Source organism: Branchiostoma floridae, chromosome 3 (assembly GCF_000003815.2).
Source record: "Branchiostoma floridae strain S238N-H82 chromosome 3, Bfl_VNyyK, whole genome shotgun sequence".
Lineage (NCBI taxonomy): Eukaryota > Metazoa > Chordata > Leptocardii > Amphioxiformes > Branchiostomatidae > Branchiostoma > Branchiostoma floridae.
Genome location: NC_049981.1, coordinates 33,652,545 through 33,669,601, shown reverse-complemented (window position 1 = coordinate 33,669,601; position 17,057 = coordinate 33,652,545). Strand labels below are relative to the sequence as shown.

Below are 17,057 nucleotides of genomic sequence, written 5' to 3'. Positions count from 1 at the left end.
AGGATCTGCTTGGAGATTGATAGACAAGCACTTTGCAATTAGTCTTCGAGCAGACCTTACGTGCCTTAAGATAGTATCAAAGCTGGCAAAGGAGTATAGACGGCCAAAGAGAGTCAAACGGGCACCGGAGGCTATGCTCCTTTGTCACCTTTGATACCATCTTTAGGCACCGTAGGGTCTGCTTGGAGACTATCCGTAATAGCTACGGGCCAGTTGGGCAGCCCTGGCTGTGTGTGCTGAACAGCCAAATCAAGTAATACATAAATCAATGAAGATATTCGGAAAACAGTCTGGAAATCTGTTTCTTTTTCGTGGAAACTTGAGAATTAAATATGGTGTTTGGACAACGGAGTTCGGAAATATGGAGAAGGAACAAAGGTGTTCAATCTTGTTATCCATTGTTGTACATGTAGATGTGCAGGAAGGCAATCCAAACATTGGCGTCTGAAACTGGTCGGACCCAGACGGCACAGCAGGTGCAAATGATCTCTGAGTTAGCATCACTTGTCATTAAGTCCTGCCCGGGCCTTCCACAGGAGGATAAGGTAACGATGGCTGATGGGATGTTTTTTACAAAGCTGAACTGCTCGACTACGAAATGACTACTCATATCTGTCCTGTGCAAAAATATCTTTCTCTGATTGTCTGGTTCTGTATTTAGTTATCTTGTTTTGAGTCTTCATGAGTCGTTGACTTAGTTGTGGGATTGTGTTTGTGAATTCGAAGCTTTTTCAATGTTAACATCCGCAGCATGATGGAGGTTTGGCACGTCATGTACATGTAAATGGCTGTTAAACATTTTCGGATGCTTGAATGTGCTGAACACTCACATTTCATTCTGCAAAGGTTTCTTATCAACTTATTTGTCATCACAAATGCATTTTGATTCTTTTTCTATCAGCGGAAATCTGCCCAGCATGTTTGCATACAGTGTAGGTGCTCGTTGAGCAGCAAAAGTGTTACCTTTTAAATCTTGCTTTAACTTAAAAACAAACATTTATTTCCAATAGGACCTGGCAGTGGGCGTTCTGATGTCCATCGCCAGCAACCTGGACAAACTGGACATGTCTGACCCGGCCACTGTCCAGTCTGTGGGAGGATGTGAGTACCATGTCATGTCCATCAGTCACAAAACCCACTTTCTTATAGTAAGTTGTTTATTCATCCACAAGAAACATATGTAAACTATGCGTTTTCCATGTTTCATGGCATGTAACAAACATAGACACATAACACGAAGAGAGGTACACTTTATTCTGTTCCACTGTAGCTCTGGTGGAGTCCGTTGGTTCTCTGCTAGAGGAACCAGAGAGAGATGCAGGAGCGGTCGATGCGAATCTCGAGGAAGACCAAAGTCTGTCTCCAAAGGAGCGCCTTGAAAAGGCTGACGAAAAGGAACAGGAAAACTTAGCTAAGGTAACTAATAGTCATTATTATATAACCATTCTGTGAAAAATGCTAAACCTTACCTCAACATGCGGCTGTTGATTTTTTTTGTCAATTTGATTTTTTCACCCTGGATCGTGACATAAATGACCTAATGATATATTGTACTTCTGAATTCATATCTTGATATTTACTCATGTGTGAACAAAAAGTCAATCTCAAGTATGTAACGTTACATGAATACCTTTGGTTACAATGTTGGCTGAGGAGCATGTGACACTTCAGAGACAACATACCCTGATACGTGGTACTTACCTACCTGTTCCTTTAAAATGGGCTATTTTGCCTTTTCCCCATGCCTTTTGCTTTTTAGTGTTTGATTCAAGTTAAACAATCGTGTTGTTAAGAAACGTATCATTAACTAGAGGTCCACGACCTCATACCTTCGCCAAATGGTTTCAATCTTTTCGAGTGAAGTATTTAATAATATATTTTTTTTCATTTTGTCCTGATTTGCATAGTTTGTAAAAATTGTTTTGTTGCAGTACCTTAGGAAGCTGCTAGGGGAGTCACTATCAAACTTGACCTTCGTTTTCCTGAACCCTGCCCACCTACCAAATATCACCATGATCTATCCATTGCTTCTCGAGTTATGCTGGCGACACACAGACAGACACACACAGACAGACACACAGACATACAAACACGCTCAAAACATAACCTTCTGGCGAAGGTAACTATGGAGTCCACCGTATTGTATAAAGTCCCATTAAAGACTTGGATCATCTGAGCGAGAGTAGCTCATAATGTCTGAACGTTTGCTTACAGAGACGAAGCATTGTCCAGGAAAGTCGCCGGGTCCTGGATGGTCTGTTGGACGCCATCCTCGGCGCCATGAGGCCGGGCGGCCCGCCGGTCACCATCGAGAGGGGCGGTGTGGCTCTCCGTGCGCAGAGGGTCTGGGGTGGCCAGTTCGGCGGCCAGGTCATGCAGACGGAGAGTGGGAGCTTCCGTGTTCCGTCTAAATCAGCGCTGTTTGGGGACTATACACCGCACAACGTCGCTATAAGGGTACGTGTCTTTCCTTCCATGTTCCGTCTAAAGTAGCGCTGTTCGGGGACTATACACCGCACAACGTCGCTATAAGGGTACGTGTCTTTCCTTCCGTGTTCCGTCTAAATCAGCGCTGTTCGGCGACTATACACCGCACAACGTCGCTATAAGGGTACGAGTCTTTCCTTCCATGTTCCGTCTAAAGTAGCGCTGTTCGGCGACTATACACCGCACAACGTCGCTATAAGGGTACGTGTCTTTCCTTCCATGTTCCGTCTAAAGTAGCGCTGTTCGGCGACTATACACCGCACAACGTCGCTATAAGGGTACGTGTCTTTCCTTCCATGTTCCGTCTAAAGTAGCGCTGTTCGGCGACTATACACCGCACAACGTCGCTATAAAGGTACGTGTCTTTCCTTCCATGTTCCGTCTAAAGTAGCGCTGTTCGGCGACTATACACCGCACAGCGTCGCTATAAGGGTACGAGTCTTTCCTTCCATGTTCCGTCTAAAGTAGCGCTGTTCGGGGACAATACACCGCACAACGTCGCTATAAGGGTACGTGTCTTTCCTTCCATGTTCCGTCTAAAGTAGCGCTGTTCGGCGACTATACACCGCACAACGTCGCTATAAGGGTACGGGTCTTTCCTTCCATGTTCCGTCTAAAGTAGCGCTGTTCGGCGACTATACACCGCACAACGTCGCTATAAGGGTACGTGTCTTTCCTTCCATGTTCCGTCTAAAGTAGCGCTGTTCGGCGACTATACACCGCACAACGTCGCTATAAGGGTACGGGTCTTTCCTTCCATGTTCCGTCTAAAGTAGCGCTGTTCGGGGACTATACACCGCACAACGTCGCTATAAGGGTACGTGTCTTTCCTTCTATGTTCCGTCTAAAGTAGCGCTGTTCGGCGACTATACACCGCACAACGTCGCTATAAGGGTACGTGTCTTTCCTTCTATGTTCCGTCTAAAGTAGCGCTGTTCTGGGACTATACACCGCACAACGTCGCTATAAGGGTACGAGTCTTTCCTTCCATGTTCCATCTAAATCAGCGCTGTTCGGGGACTACACACCACACAACGTCGCTATAAGGGTACGTGCCATGCTGTGTCCTGGCTTTCAACGACCCTGTCTTTCCTCCTGTATACCTGTGTGATTATGTCAATGTTGAACCCTTGTCATCGCTTTGAATATGAAGATGGCTTTTGTCTGTCTTTCCATTGCAATATTTTTTTACTAAATTTCTGATTTACTGTAAGCTATTGTCTGTTTATACAATAGGCAGTTTTCGTTAGGAATGTTACAGAATGCCTCATTACTGAACTTAGTAGTAGAGTTGTTTTTCACGAGAATCCGTAAAGGACAGAATAAAACTGGAAACTTGTAACAAAATGTTACATAAGGTAACCGTTTAATTCTTCATCTTTCAGCTGACGCAGTTCCAACAGAACCCACTAACCTGGGGGCGCGGGGAGTACCAGGTACGTTCGTCTGTCATGGAACTGTCACTTCTGCAGAACGACATCCCCGTGGCCTTCAACAACCTGACTGAAGACTTCAACATCACCATTCCGGGCAGCCCCGGACACAAACCGGCGACGACTACCATCACCTTCCCTGCTCCGGGAAACCAAAGTTCGAGCTACCATCTGCTGAACCTCAACAGCACCGCAGAAGGATTCCTGGTCACAATCACCCCGCTGAACACAAGCGTGGTGTACGGCGTGTGGGGCAGGTACGGCGGCCGCCCTGGCGACCAAAACTACAACGTGTCCACGGAGACGTACGTCCTACCCGAGCAGTGTGCCTTGATGAAAACTCTGAGTGTCGATGAAGACACCGGGAAGACAGCGGCAACAATGTTCATCCCGGGAGAGGATCGTCCTGTGGATTACTACATCAGGGTCCAAGTACGTGGTGAGTAGTTCACCCGTTACCTAAAGTTGCACTCTCACTGCACTGCGTCACTGCGGGGTTCGTTCACTGCATCACTGTTATGTTATTTTCTCCGATTTTTTTCTATAATCTAGATATTGCGTAATGCGTACAAGTATGACTTAGAAGACGACAAAATAGACAAAAAGTAAGAAAATTCGTTCGTTATTTCTTAAATTAGTTGAGCATCTCTCGAACTCCTCAATGACGCAAGCTTGACGCAAGTGCAGTGAGGGTGCACCTTAATGCTACAAACACTGAAATGTTTGAAATCAAACACGCTAACGTTCGAAAGAGGCGAATGTGTGCCAGATGAATACGGCTTGACATTCATGATATCAGTAAACTATGTCTGACGATATTTTTTTCTTTTGCTGTGAATCAGAAGTATGACATTTAAAAATGTTTCTGGGAATTCCGAACGTCAGCGTGTTTCATTGTTTCCATGTGAAACAGCTTTGTCTTATTTTGATGGCCCACTTTGCATTGTCGTGATGCTTGGGCAATTTTCAGGTCTGTTATGAACGTCTTGTTTTTCAGGACCAGTGACCGAGTGTGGTATTGATAAACAAGCTGACAGGAAGGAGTCACACACCAGTTACCCGTACTCCTACCAGATCCAGTGGGCCCGTCTGAACTGCGTCTACTGGAGCGAGACCCAGGAAGACTGGAGGACGGACGGCTGCACGGTGGGTACAGACTCCACTTACTTTATCATCCAGAACGAAAATACCAAATGCTAAATAATTCAACACTTACAAAGGTGTCATAGATGTACGGCAGCAGAAAAATGTATGTGTAAACATCATCTGTATGTGTAAACGTCATCTGTATGTGAAAACTGGCTCGTTTTGATGATGATCATCATCATCATCGGTGGGTGCTTGCCCAGACCAAGTCCACCCTCTCCTTCCAGGCGTCTCTGTCCCCATAGCGTTCTTTAAATCCTCGACCCGCAACCCCACATCACCCCACAATCGAATGGGTTAGAAAAATGTGATAACTTTTACATGTTTCTTTCCTGCTCTCCACAGATAAGCGAGCAGTCCACCATTACCAGCACCGTCTGCCACTGCAACCATCTGACGGCCTTCGGAAGCGACTTCGCCACACCGCCGAACACGCTCGACTTCGGGCGGTTGGATTTCAGTGATTTGGTGGACAACGGCGCCGTTGTGACCACCGTCCTCGTGGCGCTCTGTCTGTACTCGCTCACATCAGCCCTGATGAAGATTGCCGAGCGAGGAGGAAAAAGGGAGGTAAGCAGGCGTCATCGATCAATCAGATCTGATGCCAGTGCAAGTGACGATGAGTAATAGTTATTTGTAGTCATTAAAATTTTTACTGTTGCCACACGGACGACTGCTGGGCAACACTCAATGTAGGGGCATCTCTTCTCCCTAAGCCGTAAACAGCATGTTTCATTTGGTCATTAGTTTGACTAATGATGATGATTAGTTTGACAGTGAAAGCCAAACAGCCCGGGCTGCCCAACTAGCCAATGACTAACAGACCGGGATGGGAGGTGCAATTGAAAGATTGAAAAAACTTTTTCGTTATGAACTAATTTAACCACCATGTATATTTGCAACATACCTGCAGTATGGACAATGTGTTCAGCTTCAGTAAGGCTGTAATATTGTATCTGTGAGAGGTTTGGCTTAGTATGCACACGTATGTGTTCATGCTTCATGTTCTATATCTTCACACTTTGTTACAGTTACATCACACTGTAAGGTTGGACGACCTTCAGAACGGCTACCTGTACCGCCTGCTCATCTGGACAGGTGCAGCTAGGCATGCTGGGACAGAGTCCACCGTCGCCTTCAAGCTGGTCGGAGGTGAAGCAAACTCTGATGTGAGACTGGTCAACATCGCAGAGAAGGTTAGGACATCCGCTCAACTCCAATATCATTTCATCACCCAACTTTGCCTGAAGATGTTTCTGAGTACATTGTTCATGGCAGGTCCTAACAAGTGGAGTTTCTGTTTACTATAATAGGTCTTTACCCGAGGCAGCCAGGTGACGCTGACCTTCAGCACAGCAGAACAGCTGGGTAACGTGGAGCAGCTGCAGCTCATGCATGACAACAGTGGGGAGGGGGGCCGTGCATCGTGGCACGTGGATAGAGCAGCAGTGGAGGATCTCAACACAGGCAAACTGTGAGTTGGTTCAGCTTTCCGTGTCTGTAGAGATCCATCCCATCATAACCATTTAAAAAAAAACTGTTTAATCAGGATCTGCCGTGAAACACTTCCAGTTATTGCGGGAGGCTGAAACTGTACATGTATAATCAAACATCTCTGAACTGTAGGAATCATGAAATGTATTTGACCTTGATCAAGAGAGATTATGTTTCGGAATTGTACAATGTGTGCAATTTCATACATACATAGTACATGTACATCCGGTTTCTATGTTAGTCTTCTACATTTACTGGCAGATACCACGTACTGGGTTAGGGGAAAATCTATATTGAACAGCTTGGCAAAATTTTTTTTAGTTATTCCAGCTCCAGTTGCTATGGCAGCTATAAGAATTATATTTCTTTTTCCCTCTTTCACAACTACAGGTCCTATTTCTTCTGCGGAGAGTGGCTGGCAGCCGACTGCGGGGACGGGCAGGTGGTGAAGACCTTTCCTGTCGCCTCTGAGGAGGACCTGCGATCCATCGGGTTCCTGTTTCCGGCAAGTCTGCGGAGCAATCTGGCAGAGGAACACCTCTTCCTGTCCGTCGCTATCATGCCTGAAGGTAACATTGCTTTAGATTCTTTAAGCAACACATTATCCTTACCTTGGATGATCTTAGGGAAATATTTTTACAAGATATGTCTGACATTTCATTGACACAGCATTCGTTATGTTGGATGAATGTCTCTTGTTGGTTGTACTTAATCAAGTGTATTGTTTTTTTTTTAAATTCTTAATCGTAAAGGACAACTTGATTTGATAAAAATTTCGCTGTTTTGTTTCCTTTCCAGGTAGCACGTTCACCCGAAGCGAGAGGTTCGGCTGCTGTCTGAGTCTTCTCCTCATGTCCATGGTGGCCAGCGCCATGTGGCTGGGAGATGAAACAAACACCCAGGTTGTGCAGGGCTTCAGCCTGGGGCCGTTCTCCTTCACCCTGAATGGAGTCTACACGGGAATCATGACCAGCCTCACCTGCCTTCCCGTCATCATGGCCATAGTCCTGCTGTTCCAGTACAGCCGACCCAGCAACAAGGGTGACACCCGGGTCAGAGATGTGGAGATGGGTGTTTCAGCTGAGCTGGCCACGCAGCAAGAACCAGCCAAGGGCCTGCCGCACTGGTGCAAGTACGTGGCCTGGGTGCTGGTGGTGCTGTCTGCCGTGGGGTCAGCTGTCTTCACCGTGCTGTACAGTCTGGAGTGGGGCAAGGAGAAGTCCGAGAGGTGGCTGTCTGCCTACTTCACCACCTTTCTGGTGGACATGGTCCTTATGCAACCAGCGAAGGTAAGGACTGCTCTGTGTATAGGATATCAACTTAAACACTATCATTACTTTGCATACAAGCCACATGGACGCAGTCTTGGGTAGCACTCGTTCCCACCGTAACCACATGTTCCTGAACCCAAACGACCAGTGCTCTTATCTTACAGATATTGCTCCTCAGCATCTTGGCTTCCTCCGTGCGCAAGACGCAGGTCGCTGAGAAGATGTTTGAGGAGAAGCGGGGCCCCGCTTCGATTGAAGCCAGCGCGGCGTCTTCACAAAGGGAGGCGGGCTTCAACTGTAAGTTTTAACATGTCTGTTTGTAGAAAACAGCACTACTGTTCACGTGGCCTGTAACATCCATTGGCATAATACCGGTCGGTTTACTGCAATTTCTCAAGCAATGCTAATTTGGCAAATGATTAACGCATCATTTTCTCCAATTACATGTTGCTGTTACAGCTTACCTTTGCCACTTCTTCTGTGTAAATTATTTTGTCTCTCTGGTCCTGCTAAAACATAATATCGTAATTGGAACACACCTCGGAATTGCACGGAGAACGGGCGCGTGGTTGGAAGGGGGTGCACTATACCGGTCGAACGAAACACGGCACAATTAACTGCCGCTATGTACCTTTATACATCCTCTGTTGTTCCTTTCTTTCCTGTTAGTAGTTGCACAAAACAAAAATCTGCATGAGCATACAAAAAGTCATGAGAAAATGGGCGTATACTGACAAGAATTTTCATTTAATTCTGGTCCGTCACAACCGCTATGACGTAAAACTTTACTGCTGGCCGTAGCATTAAAAATGGCGGGAAATGGCGGCGTACGTTCAATTTGACCCATTCAGCCGTAGATCCGGGCGATAATGCAACGGTTCCTCACACTTTTACACGAGTTGTAGGTCACCAAAAGAAATTCAAGATTGCTGTTGAATCATGCTCGTCTTGTGCCGTGAGCACATGTGATTATTATCTACAAATCTGGCGATGAACGTGACAGTGTGTTTGTCCCACGACGAGCTCGCCTGCCCCGAAAATGACCTGAAAACTTTTGGCCTTGTTGTCTTCGAATGCATTGTTATCGATGCTTTGTAAATTATGTATTGGACACCTAGATGTCTGAAGTGTGCATACCTCAGAAATAACTATTGTTGCATGTGTAGATCTCTTTAAGTTCCACTATTTTTAATCGACCGGTATAAGGCTTATGACCGGTATTATGCCAATGCATGTTACACTTGTTACCACTTGTTTGAAAGTTCGGCATCAAATTGAGAAAGAAAGCTATTTTGTGCTCCTAGGTAGACACAAGTTCCAGACACTCCTTCTTGTTCGGTTTGTTTGGCCAGGTGGTGTGGTTTGCACTTTTCTAACCGATGCAGAGCAATTGTGTCCAACTTCACGGACCTTTTCATGCTTCCTGCAGGCGATGCATTTCGCACGCGGAGGAAGATGGAGAGACTCTCCATGACGTCCCTTGCCAACATCAAACAAGCGCGAAGGAGGCAGCGCAGGGACAGGAGATTTGGGGAAACCGTGTGGGACGTCGCGTGGTTCTGCTGTTTCCTCCTGCTCGTGCTCAGCATCGCTGGCGAACACCACAACACCACAGAGGGTTTCCATCAGACACGGAGCACAACCAACACCTTCCTGCAGTCTGTGGACGAGGTGAATTCGGCAGGATAGATCGCTAAATCGTTGCATTTGTGGTGTTGACTGTAGCTTCCAGATCAGAACATCGATTCAATGTACCAAGGGCAGTGTGTATTGGTAACAAATGGGGAATCTACTGACAATGTTTTTCTACAGTAAAATAAGGAGGCTTTATTTCTCCACAGGTAAATGATCCTCTCACCTTCTGGTCTTGGCTGCATGAGACCGCTCTGGAGAGCTTCTACCCGGAGACGTCCTACAATGGCGACAAGCCCCGCTGGTCTGAGAAGGGCTTCACAGCTGACATGCAGACAGTCCTTGTCTTCCCGCCCAGCCTGATCCAAGGCCGAGTGATGCAAGGTGCGTGGAACCACTTGTTACGGAGCCAATTCTCACGGGCAAAATGTTGCCTCCCTGTTTCCTCTCTACCGGTACTTCCATTGCCATTTCTCCGATGATCTCACACTACCGGTCCCTCTATTGAGAGCCTCTCAGTGTAACATCAGGTTGTTTCTCTCGCTCACATGATTGCTATACTGTTCAATTAACAGTCTCAAAGTCCTACAACAGCTTCTTTCCTCGGACTGCCAAACTAAGGAACTCTCTCGATGACAACTACTTCCCTCCTGTATGCAATCTTCAAGCCTTCCGAACCAGTGTCCCGCTATCTCCTTCCGAACCAGTGTTCCCCGCTATCTCCTTCCGAACCAGTGTTCCCGCTATCTCCTTCCGAACCAGTGTTCCCGCTATCTCCTTCCGAACCAGTGTTCCCGCTATCTCCTTCCGAACCAGTGTTCCCGCTATCTCCTTCCGAACCAGTGTTCCCGCTATCTCCTTCCGAACCAGTGTTCCCGCTATCTCCTTCCGAACCAGTGTCCCCGCTATCTCCTTCCGAACCAGTGTCCCCCGCTATCTCCTTCCGAACCAGTGTCCCCGATATCTCCTAGCATAGGACAGGATAGAGTGAAGTGGAGGGCGCTTTCCAGTCTGGTTCGATCGGGAGCGCGACAGAAGTAAGTAAATCATAGCATCTCCACATCCAACAACTAAGTTTATTGACTAGATGTCTCAGGTCCAATGGTCTTGCTTTGAACACTTGCAGTATTGCCATGCCAGGGCAAAATAGCAAAAATTCACATAATGATTAAAGATACTCAAATGATCATGATCTTACTATTCAAGAAGACTCTACATTTGAAATATTTTCACCCCAAACCTGAAAGGAATAGCATATTGTATGTGGCTGACTTTTCATGTTTCTTCATTCATCCCAGGGCCGTGCGCGGTGCCTGTGACAATGCAGCACCTGTTTGACGAATGTTCCTCAGCGTATGATGAACACACCAAGGAGACCGGAGCGTTTGCGGAGGGGTGGAAAAGGGTCAGGAACGCGTCAGCGATGGAATCAGCAGCCACCGGATGGACCCACCTCCCCAGCGGATACCCCAGTCTCCCCATCTACGGTGTGACCACGCACTACTGGGGAGACGGCTTCGGTCTGCACCTGGGAACATCAGCAGACGAGATGCGCAGCATCCTAGCGGAGCTAAAAGCCAACCGTTGGATCGACAAGAGGACGAGGGTCATCTTCTTGGAAGCGATGCTCTACAACGGCAACGTGGATCTGTTCACATCGCTGACGGTGGTGTTCGAATTCTCCGAGACGGCCGGAGTTTTCTCCCGTCACCACGTGCAGACCTTCCGACTTCGTCAACGACCGGGGACAATGGGATACATCTACGTCTTGCTTGAAATCATTTACGTCATCATTCTCCTCTACACGCTGTGGAGGGAGGCGAAAACTGCACGCGCAGCCGGCTTGGCCTACCTGAAGGGGCCATGGAATATTGTCGAAATCTTCAACTTCTTCTTGGCATTCGTTGTCATTGCCTTGTATGGGTTTAAGAAAATCTGCAGCTCCAAGGCTCTGGTGGCGATAAAGGAAGGAAAAGGTGTGTAGCACAATATGCAAAAACATGTTACACTAATAACACGAACGTTTTACTTCAACATGCTAAACACTGCTCGTATTGCAACGTTTGGTGATCATTTACCACTGAATGTAATGGCATGCAATACTCTTCTTGTATAGATCAAGTCCACCATCTCCGATCAGCGGTGGACATAAGCCAGGTTTACGGCTGGTTCCTGGCCTTCCTTGCGTTTGTCAACATGATGAAGTTCCTCCGGCTGTTGAGGTTCAACCCGTTCCTCGCCAAGCTGATGTCCGTGTTCCGCGGGATGGCGGGGGAGTTCTCCTCCTTCATGTTCCACTTCTTCTTCTGGATGTCAGCTTTCGGCGTCTACGCATATCTCATGTTCGGCCTTACTGTGGTAGAATACAGGTAAGGAAACATCTTTGTCATTGTCAAATGCAAAATGTTTTGGGGGTTAAACTTACTTACTTACTTTGGCCGAGCTCCCGCTCGAACCAGGCTTGAGATAGCTCTCCAACTCGCTCTCCAACTCTCCCTATCCTCCATCAGGGACTTGATGGGGTTGAAAATGAATGATTTCAACAAAAACGATAAACTTGTGATTGCTTGGAGGTAATACTGTTGTAATGTCATTACAATGGTTTGATGTTTTTTTCCAGCTCCATCAGCAAGTCCTTCTCGACCCTGTTCCAGATGTCCCTGGGAAACTTCTACTACTACCAACTACGGGAGGCAGCCCCCATCCTCGGCCCTATCTTCTTCTTCGCGTTCATCAGCATCATCTTCCTGGTGCTGATGAACATCGCCATGGCGATCATCGACAGCGCCCTCCCCGATGTGCGGAACCACGTCATGCCTGAGGAGGACCGGTACTTCATCCAGGGGTTGTGGGAACGCTTCACGGCCTTCTTCGGCTTCTGGAAAGCGCCAGCCACAGGTGGTGTAGTTTGTTTCACAGTTAGAAAATGCACAACCAAACAAGAAAGTCTTTTATCTTTTGAATCTTGATTTTGTCGCAAAATAATTATATTTATATAGTATTATTATCATTAAGTCTTATTATTATTGTAAGCTATTTTTAATCTTTAATGCATCTTTTAAGCAGTACAAGGTGGGGAAGTGATTCCTGTGCTGACTCAAGAAACACCCTCCCTTTGTCTCTACTAGCTTTTGTCAGTGTCAGGGTTTCACTTTTTTAAACTTCTGTTTGTTTGTTTGTTTGTCTGTTTGTACACATGTTGGTTTAGCAGTTCAACTAAACAATAACGAAAACTTACTAAAGCGTTTACACTGGCGCAGATGACGACTCCATGGACACTCTTCATGACAGTCTGGCCGAGCTGGAGATCAAAGTGGAGAAACTGTGGCTGAAGAGGCAGTCGCTCTTCAACCTCAAGTAACTATAACAACATCATATAAGAAATACTACTTGAGCATGATAGCCTTAAAGATACCATGAAGTTATCTTCTTTGTACAACAATAGCAACTACTTAAAATAGCTTAGGAACTTACGCCAAAAATAGCTACTCAAGCAACTGGATATGGTTTTGAAACGGTCAGACGTTTCGGATAGAATCCACTATCCTTCGTCAGTGACACTGAGTCAGCATGATAGCCTTAGAGATACATGAAGTTATCTTCTTTGTACAACAATAGCAACTACTTAGAATAGCCTTGGAACTTGATGATTGTAAAAGATTAATACAAACACTCATGTGTGATGTGTGAAACTCCACCTGTATTCTCACAGGATGCGGGATGAGGACCTCCCCTCGGAGCCCGAGTTTATGCCGACTGTTAGAGTCAGATAATTGTTGGCAATAAAAACAAAGACTCCGCTTAAAAAAGTTTAAACAAAATCTCATCGGGAACATCTTTAACAGTTTGAGCACCCCATCTCTGACTTTTCCGACGGCTGACAGTCCATCTTGTTCACGGAGATTGACCTAGTCTCGATCTCCCGAGAGAGCACGAGAGAGCCTGTCAGCCGTCGGAAATTTGGAGGTGTGTACCTTACCTTTAAAAACAGTCATTGCTTGAAGAAAACTTGGAATTACTGATGAAGCTCTTCAGCGATTCATCTCTGACATTTTGAAAACTTCTATCTTCACAGGATGAGAGATGCGGACCTCCCCGCAGAGCCTGAGTTTGTCCCGGCTGTTCCCGACGCTGCAGCGGGGGAACTTCATGTTCGCCACCGCGTCATCAAGGTCCGCACTGCCTCCCCAAACAGCTGCACAGACAGAGGCAGTCAAGCGACCAGCTCCGAGAGCAAGGCGCCAGTCGTGGTGGCATCCAGGTCCCCGACAAAGGAGGAGGACACCCCAGAAAGCCGCCAAACCAGCCAAGTCAGAATAATAACGTCCGTCCTATCCAAAGGGGGGAAAAGTGACAAGAAGTCAACTAGGAGAGTTACTTTTACTCAGGTTGTTCTTGATCGTCACACCGAGGAGCGTAAGGTAGAGTGGCCAGGTGTCAAGCTGAGCGCTCGTGACAAGGTGGCTCTAACATTTGGCGAGATGCTGACAGACAACCACATCCAGGCCGCCCAGAGGCTGCTTTGCCGCCAGTACCCGGCACTCCAAGGGCTAGAGGCGCCTGCAGTTGGTCACTGTGAGGACGGATTTGCCAAGATGACAGGAAAGGCGCTACAAATCCTCCACAATGGTAACATGCACTGGGTACTGTCGTCTTACACAGGCGGACAGGTGTGCCTGTTTGACAGCCTCGGCGTCGCCATGACTCCATCTCTGCAGATCCAGCTTTACCAGTCCTACGCCGCGTTTGCTGACCAAGCAAGGAACGTCCTGACCGTCATCTTCCCGGACGTGCAGCGTCAGAAGAACGTCTTTGATTGTGGGCTGTTCGCCATTGCCTGGGCAGTGGACATCGCAGAGGGCCAAGACGTGAGCAGGGTTGTGTATGACGACAGGAAGATGAGGAGCCATTTGGAGACGTGTTTCGAACAGGGGAAACTCACACCGTTTCCGCGTCTGACCAGCCGCAGGAAGGTCGGTCCAACCAAGGCACACCAAATCTCGCTGGTCTGCCGCTGCGAACAAGGAGGGCGTCTGGGAAGGATGGAGAGGTGCAAGGCATGCCGGAGGATCTTTCACGTCAGCTGCCTGCCAGTCAGCCCTCCCCGTGATGGCACATGGGCATGTGGAGACTGCGCTATGTAGAAAACTGTCTTTGTTGCAGCGCTAAAGCTACAGGGAATATGTGAAATCTAGGGTAAAATAACTATTTCTTTTCCTGACGAAGTCAAGGAACAAAAGCACTCAAGGATGAAAACGTGCCGTGGACATCTCTGCAGTCACTGCATAAAATTGAACTGAATACACCACTTTTACTGTTCAATAGGAGTATATATTTGATGTGTGATATAATTGTTGAACTGATCACACCACCGTCAATGTTCAAGATGTGTTTATTTGGCGTGTGATATTATTGAACTGATCACACCAAAGTTACTGTTCAATGTGTGTTTATTTAGTGTGTGATATTATTGTTGAACTGATCACACCAAAGTTACTGTTCAAGATGTGTTTATTTAGTGTGTGATATTATTGTTGAACTGATCACACAACCGTTACTGTTCAATGTGTGTTTATTTGGTGTGTGATATTATTGTTGAACTGATCACACCACCGTTACTGTTCAATGTGTGTTTATTTGGTGTGTGATATTATTGTTGAACTGATCACACCAAAGTTACTGTTTAATGTGTGTTTATTTGGTGTGTGATATTATTGTTGAACTGATCACACCAAAGTTACTGTTCAATGTGTGTTTATTTGATGTGTGATATTATTGTTGAACTGATCACACCAAAGTTACTGTTCAATGTGTGTTTATTTGATGTGTGATATTATTGTTAAACTGATCACACCAAAGTTACTGTTCAATGTGTGTTTATTTGATGTGTGATATTATTGTTGAACTGATCACACCAAAGTTACTGTTCAAGATGTGTTTATTTAGTGTGTGATATTATTGTTGAACTGATCACACCACCGTCAGTGTTCAATGTGTGTTTATTTAGTGTGTGATATTATTGTTGAACTGATCACACCACCGTTAGTGTTCAATGTGTGTTTATTTGGTGTGTGATATTATTGTTGAACTGATCACACCAAAGTTACTGTTCAATGTGTGTTTATTTGTTGTGTGATATTATTGCTGAACTGATCACACCAAAGTTACTGTTCAATGCGTGTTTATTTGGTGTGTGATATTGTTGTTGAACTGATCACACCAAAGTTACTGTTCAATGTGTGTTTATTTGGTGTGTGATATTATTGTTGAACTGATCACACCAAAGTTACTGTTCAATGTGTGTTTATTTGGTGTGTGATATTGTTGAACTGATCACACCACCTTTACAGGATATAACTGTTGAATTATGACCCCCTCCTGCAAAAGTGGCGTGTTCCTGACGTCACAGCTGGAGATAGGGTCATTCTGTGAACAAGGTCGACGGAGTTGACCGAAAATTTAGGGTAAGTCCCTATATTAATTCGTGTTGGAAAGAAAGTTTAGCAGTTCCATAATGTATTCTACCAACACAGATGAACTTTCATGCTGTTGAATAGGTGTTTATTTGGTGTGTGATATTGTTGAACTGATCACACCACCTTTGCAGGATATAACTGTTGAATAGGTGTTTATTTGGTGTTTGATATTGAGATCTATTGAGTCTGGGATCTGAGATGTGTCTGCTTCTGTCATCTGTAAATGTACTGGTTTAAAAAGACATCATTTTACTTGTTCAAATCGTATAGATACTAAATGAATAATTTATGACCATGCTAAATAATGTTACAATGTTTATGTGTTAAATATTTGAATTTTTAGTCCATGTAGCAAGACTTTTCAGGACTTAAAATTGTTTTAAATTGCCAAGTTGAATTTTTTTGCCAGTTATGCTTAACAAACTATGAATTTGTCACTTGTGCGGCGTGATAAGATTTATGTCCGGTGCTTGTAAATATTGCGTGTGCTTGATAATAATTGCATGTAAACAAGCTTGCAGAGATTAGGTATTAAAAATCACCAAGAAAGTGCAACATTTGAAACATCATCTGATAAAGGACCTGTAACAGTGTGTGTGTGTGTGTGGGGGGGGGGGGGGTAAGTAGCGTCAAGCTTCAGCCGGAATCAGCTGATCAGCCTTTTCTAGCGCAGTGGTTTCGCTGCTGGGTTGTAATCTGCCGACCCGGGCTCGATCCCGGGTGTCGGCATGTTTGTTTCTTTCTGTTTCTTTCTGTTCCTACTCGACCCTCTGAATTCTTACATAGGTATTAAAAAAATGAGCAAGAAAGTGCACAATTACATCATCTGATAAAGGATTAAAAATTTAGAAATAGTTGTTCGAAAGATCGAAGGAAAAAGTTCATATCAATTAATATCAATGTTCAAAATGGCATGCGTAGAAGAATAAGAAGATCAACTTTATTGTTTTTAGGATTAATAACATGTCACCAAACTTGCCTTAATTTTCGACCAATGTTATCATTTCATTTCATTTATTTCTTTAACCAGGAATTACACTCAGGGCTAATGCCCTGCTTTTCAGGAAACCCTGGGTACACAAGAACTTCACAAACATGCAATCCAACAAACAGCAGAG

The 17,057-nt window shown here is 45.6% G+C and overlaps 2 protein-coding genes across 2 annotated transcripts in view; both read left to right on the top strand.

Annotated features, from left to right (window-relative positions):
* LOC118411889 (sushi, nidogen and EGF-like domain-containing protein 1) overlaps window positions 1-2,619 on the top strand; it is a 42,952-nt gene extending 40,333 nt beyond the window's left edge. The window contains exons 10-12 of the mRNA XM_035814381.1: window positions 1,011-1,101; window positions 1,271-1,416; window positions 2,215-2,619. Of these exons, the coding sequence (XP_035670274.1) occupies window positions 1,011-1,101; window positions 1,271-1,416; window positions 2,215-2,493 (516 nt within the window). The 3' untranslated portion in view covers window positions 2,494-2,619. The remainder of the gene's footprint in view (window positions 1-1,010; window positions 1,102-1,270; window positions 1,417-2,214) is intronic.
* Window positions 2,620-3,879: 1,260 nt separating this feature from the next.
* LOC118411888 (polycystic kidney disease protein 1-like 2) lies at window positions 3,880-15,423 on the top strand. The gene is made up of 15 exons (XM_035814380.1): window positions 3,880-4,359; window positions 4,918-5,066; window positions 5,412-5,636; window positions 6,098-6,262; window positions 6,380-6,540; window positions 6,951-7,129; window positions 7,359-7,849; window positions 7,996-8,128; window positions 9,261-9,502; window positions 9,673-9,847; window positions 10,762-11,439; window positions 11,580-11,832; window positions 12,084-12,361; window positions 12,724-12,820; window positions 13,539-15,423. Exons 1-15 carry the CDS (start codon window positions 3,939-3,941, stop codon window positions 14,605-14,607), a joined length of 4,716 nt encoding a protein of 1,571 aa, XP_035670273.1. The 5' UTR covers window positions 3,880-3,938; the 3' UTR covers window positions 14,608-15,423.
* The last annotated feature ends 1,634 nt before the right edge of the window (window positions 15,424-17,057 follow it).

Excerpts from the sequence above, each read along its gene's own strand:
- LOC118411888 (XM_035814380.1), top strand. The coding sequence starts at position 3,939 with ATGGAACTGTCACTTCTGCAGAACGACATCCCCGTGGCCTTCAACAAC. Across the intron at positions 9,503-9,672 it reads TCCTGCAGTCTGTGGACGAG|GTAAATGATCCTCTCACCTT; the intron begins GTGAATTCGGCA and ends ATTTCTCCACAG. Across the intron at positions 11,440-11,579 it reads GGCGATAAAGGAAGGAAAAG|ATCAAGTCCACCATCTCCGA; the intron begins GTGTGTAGCACA and ends CTTCTTGTATAG.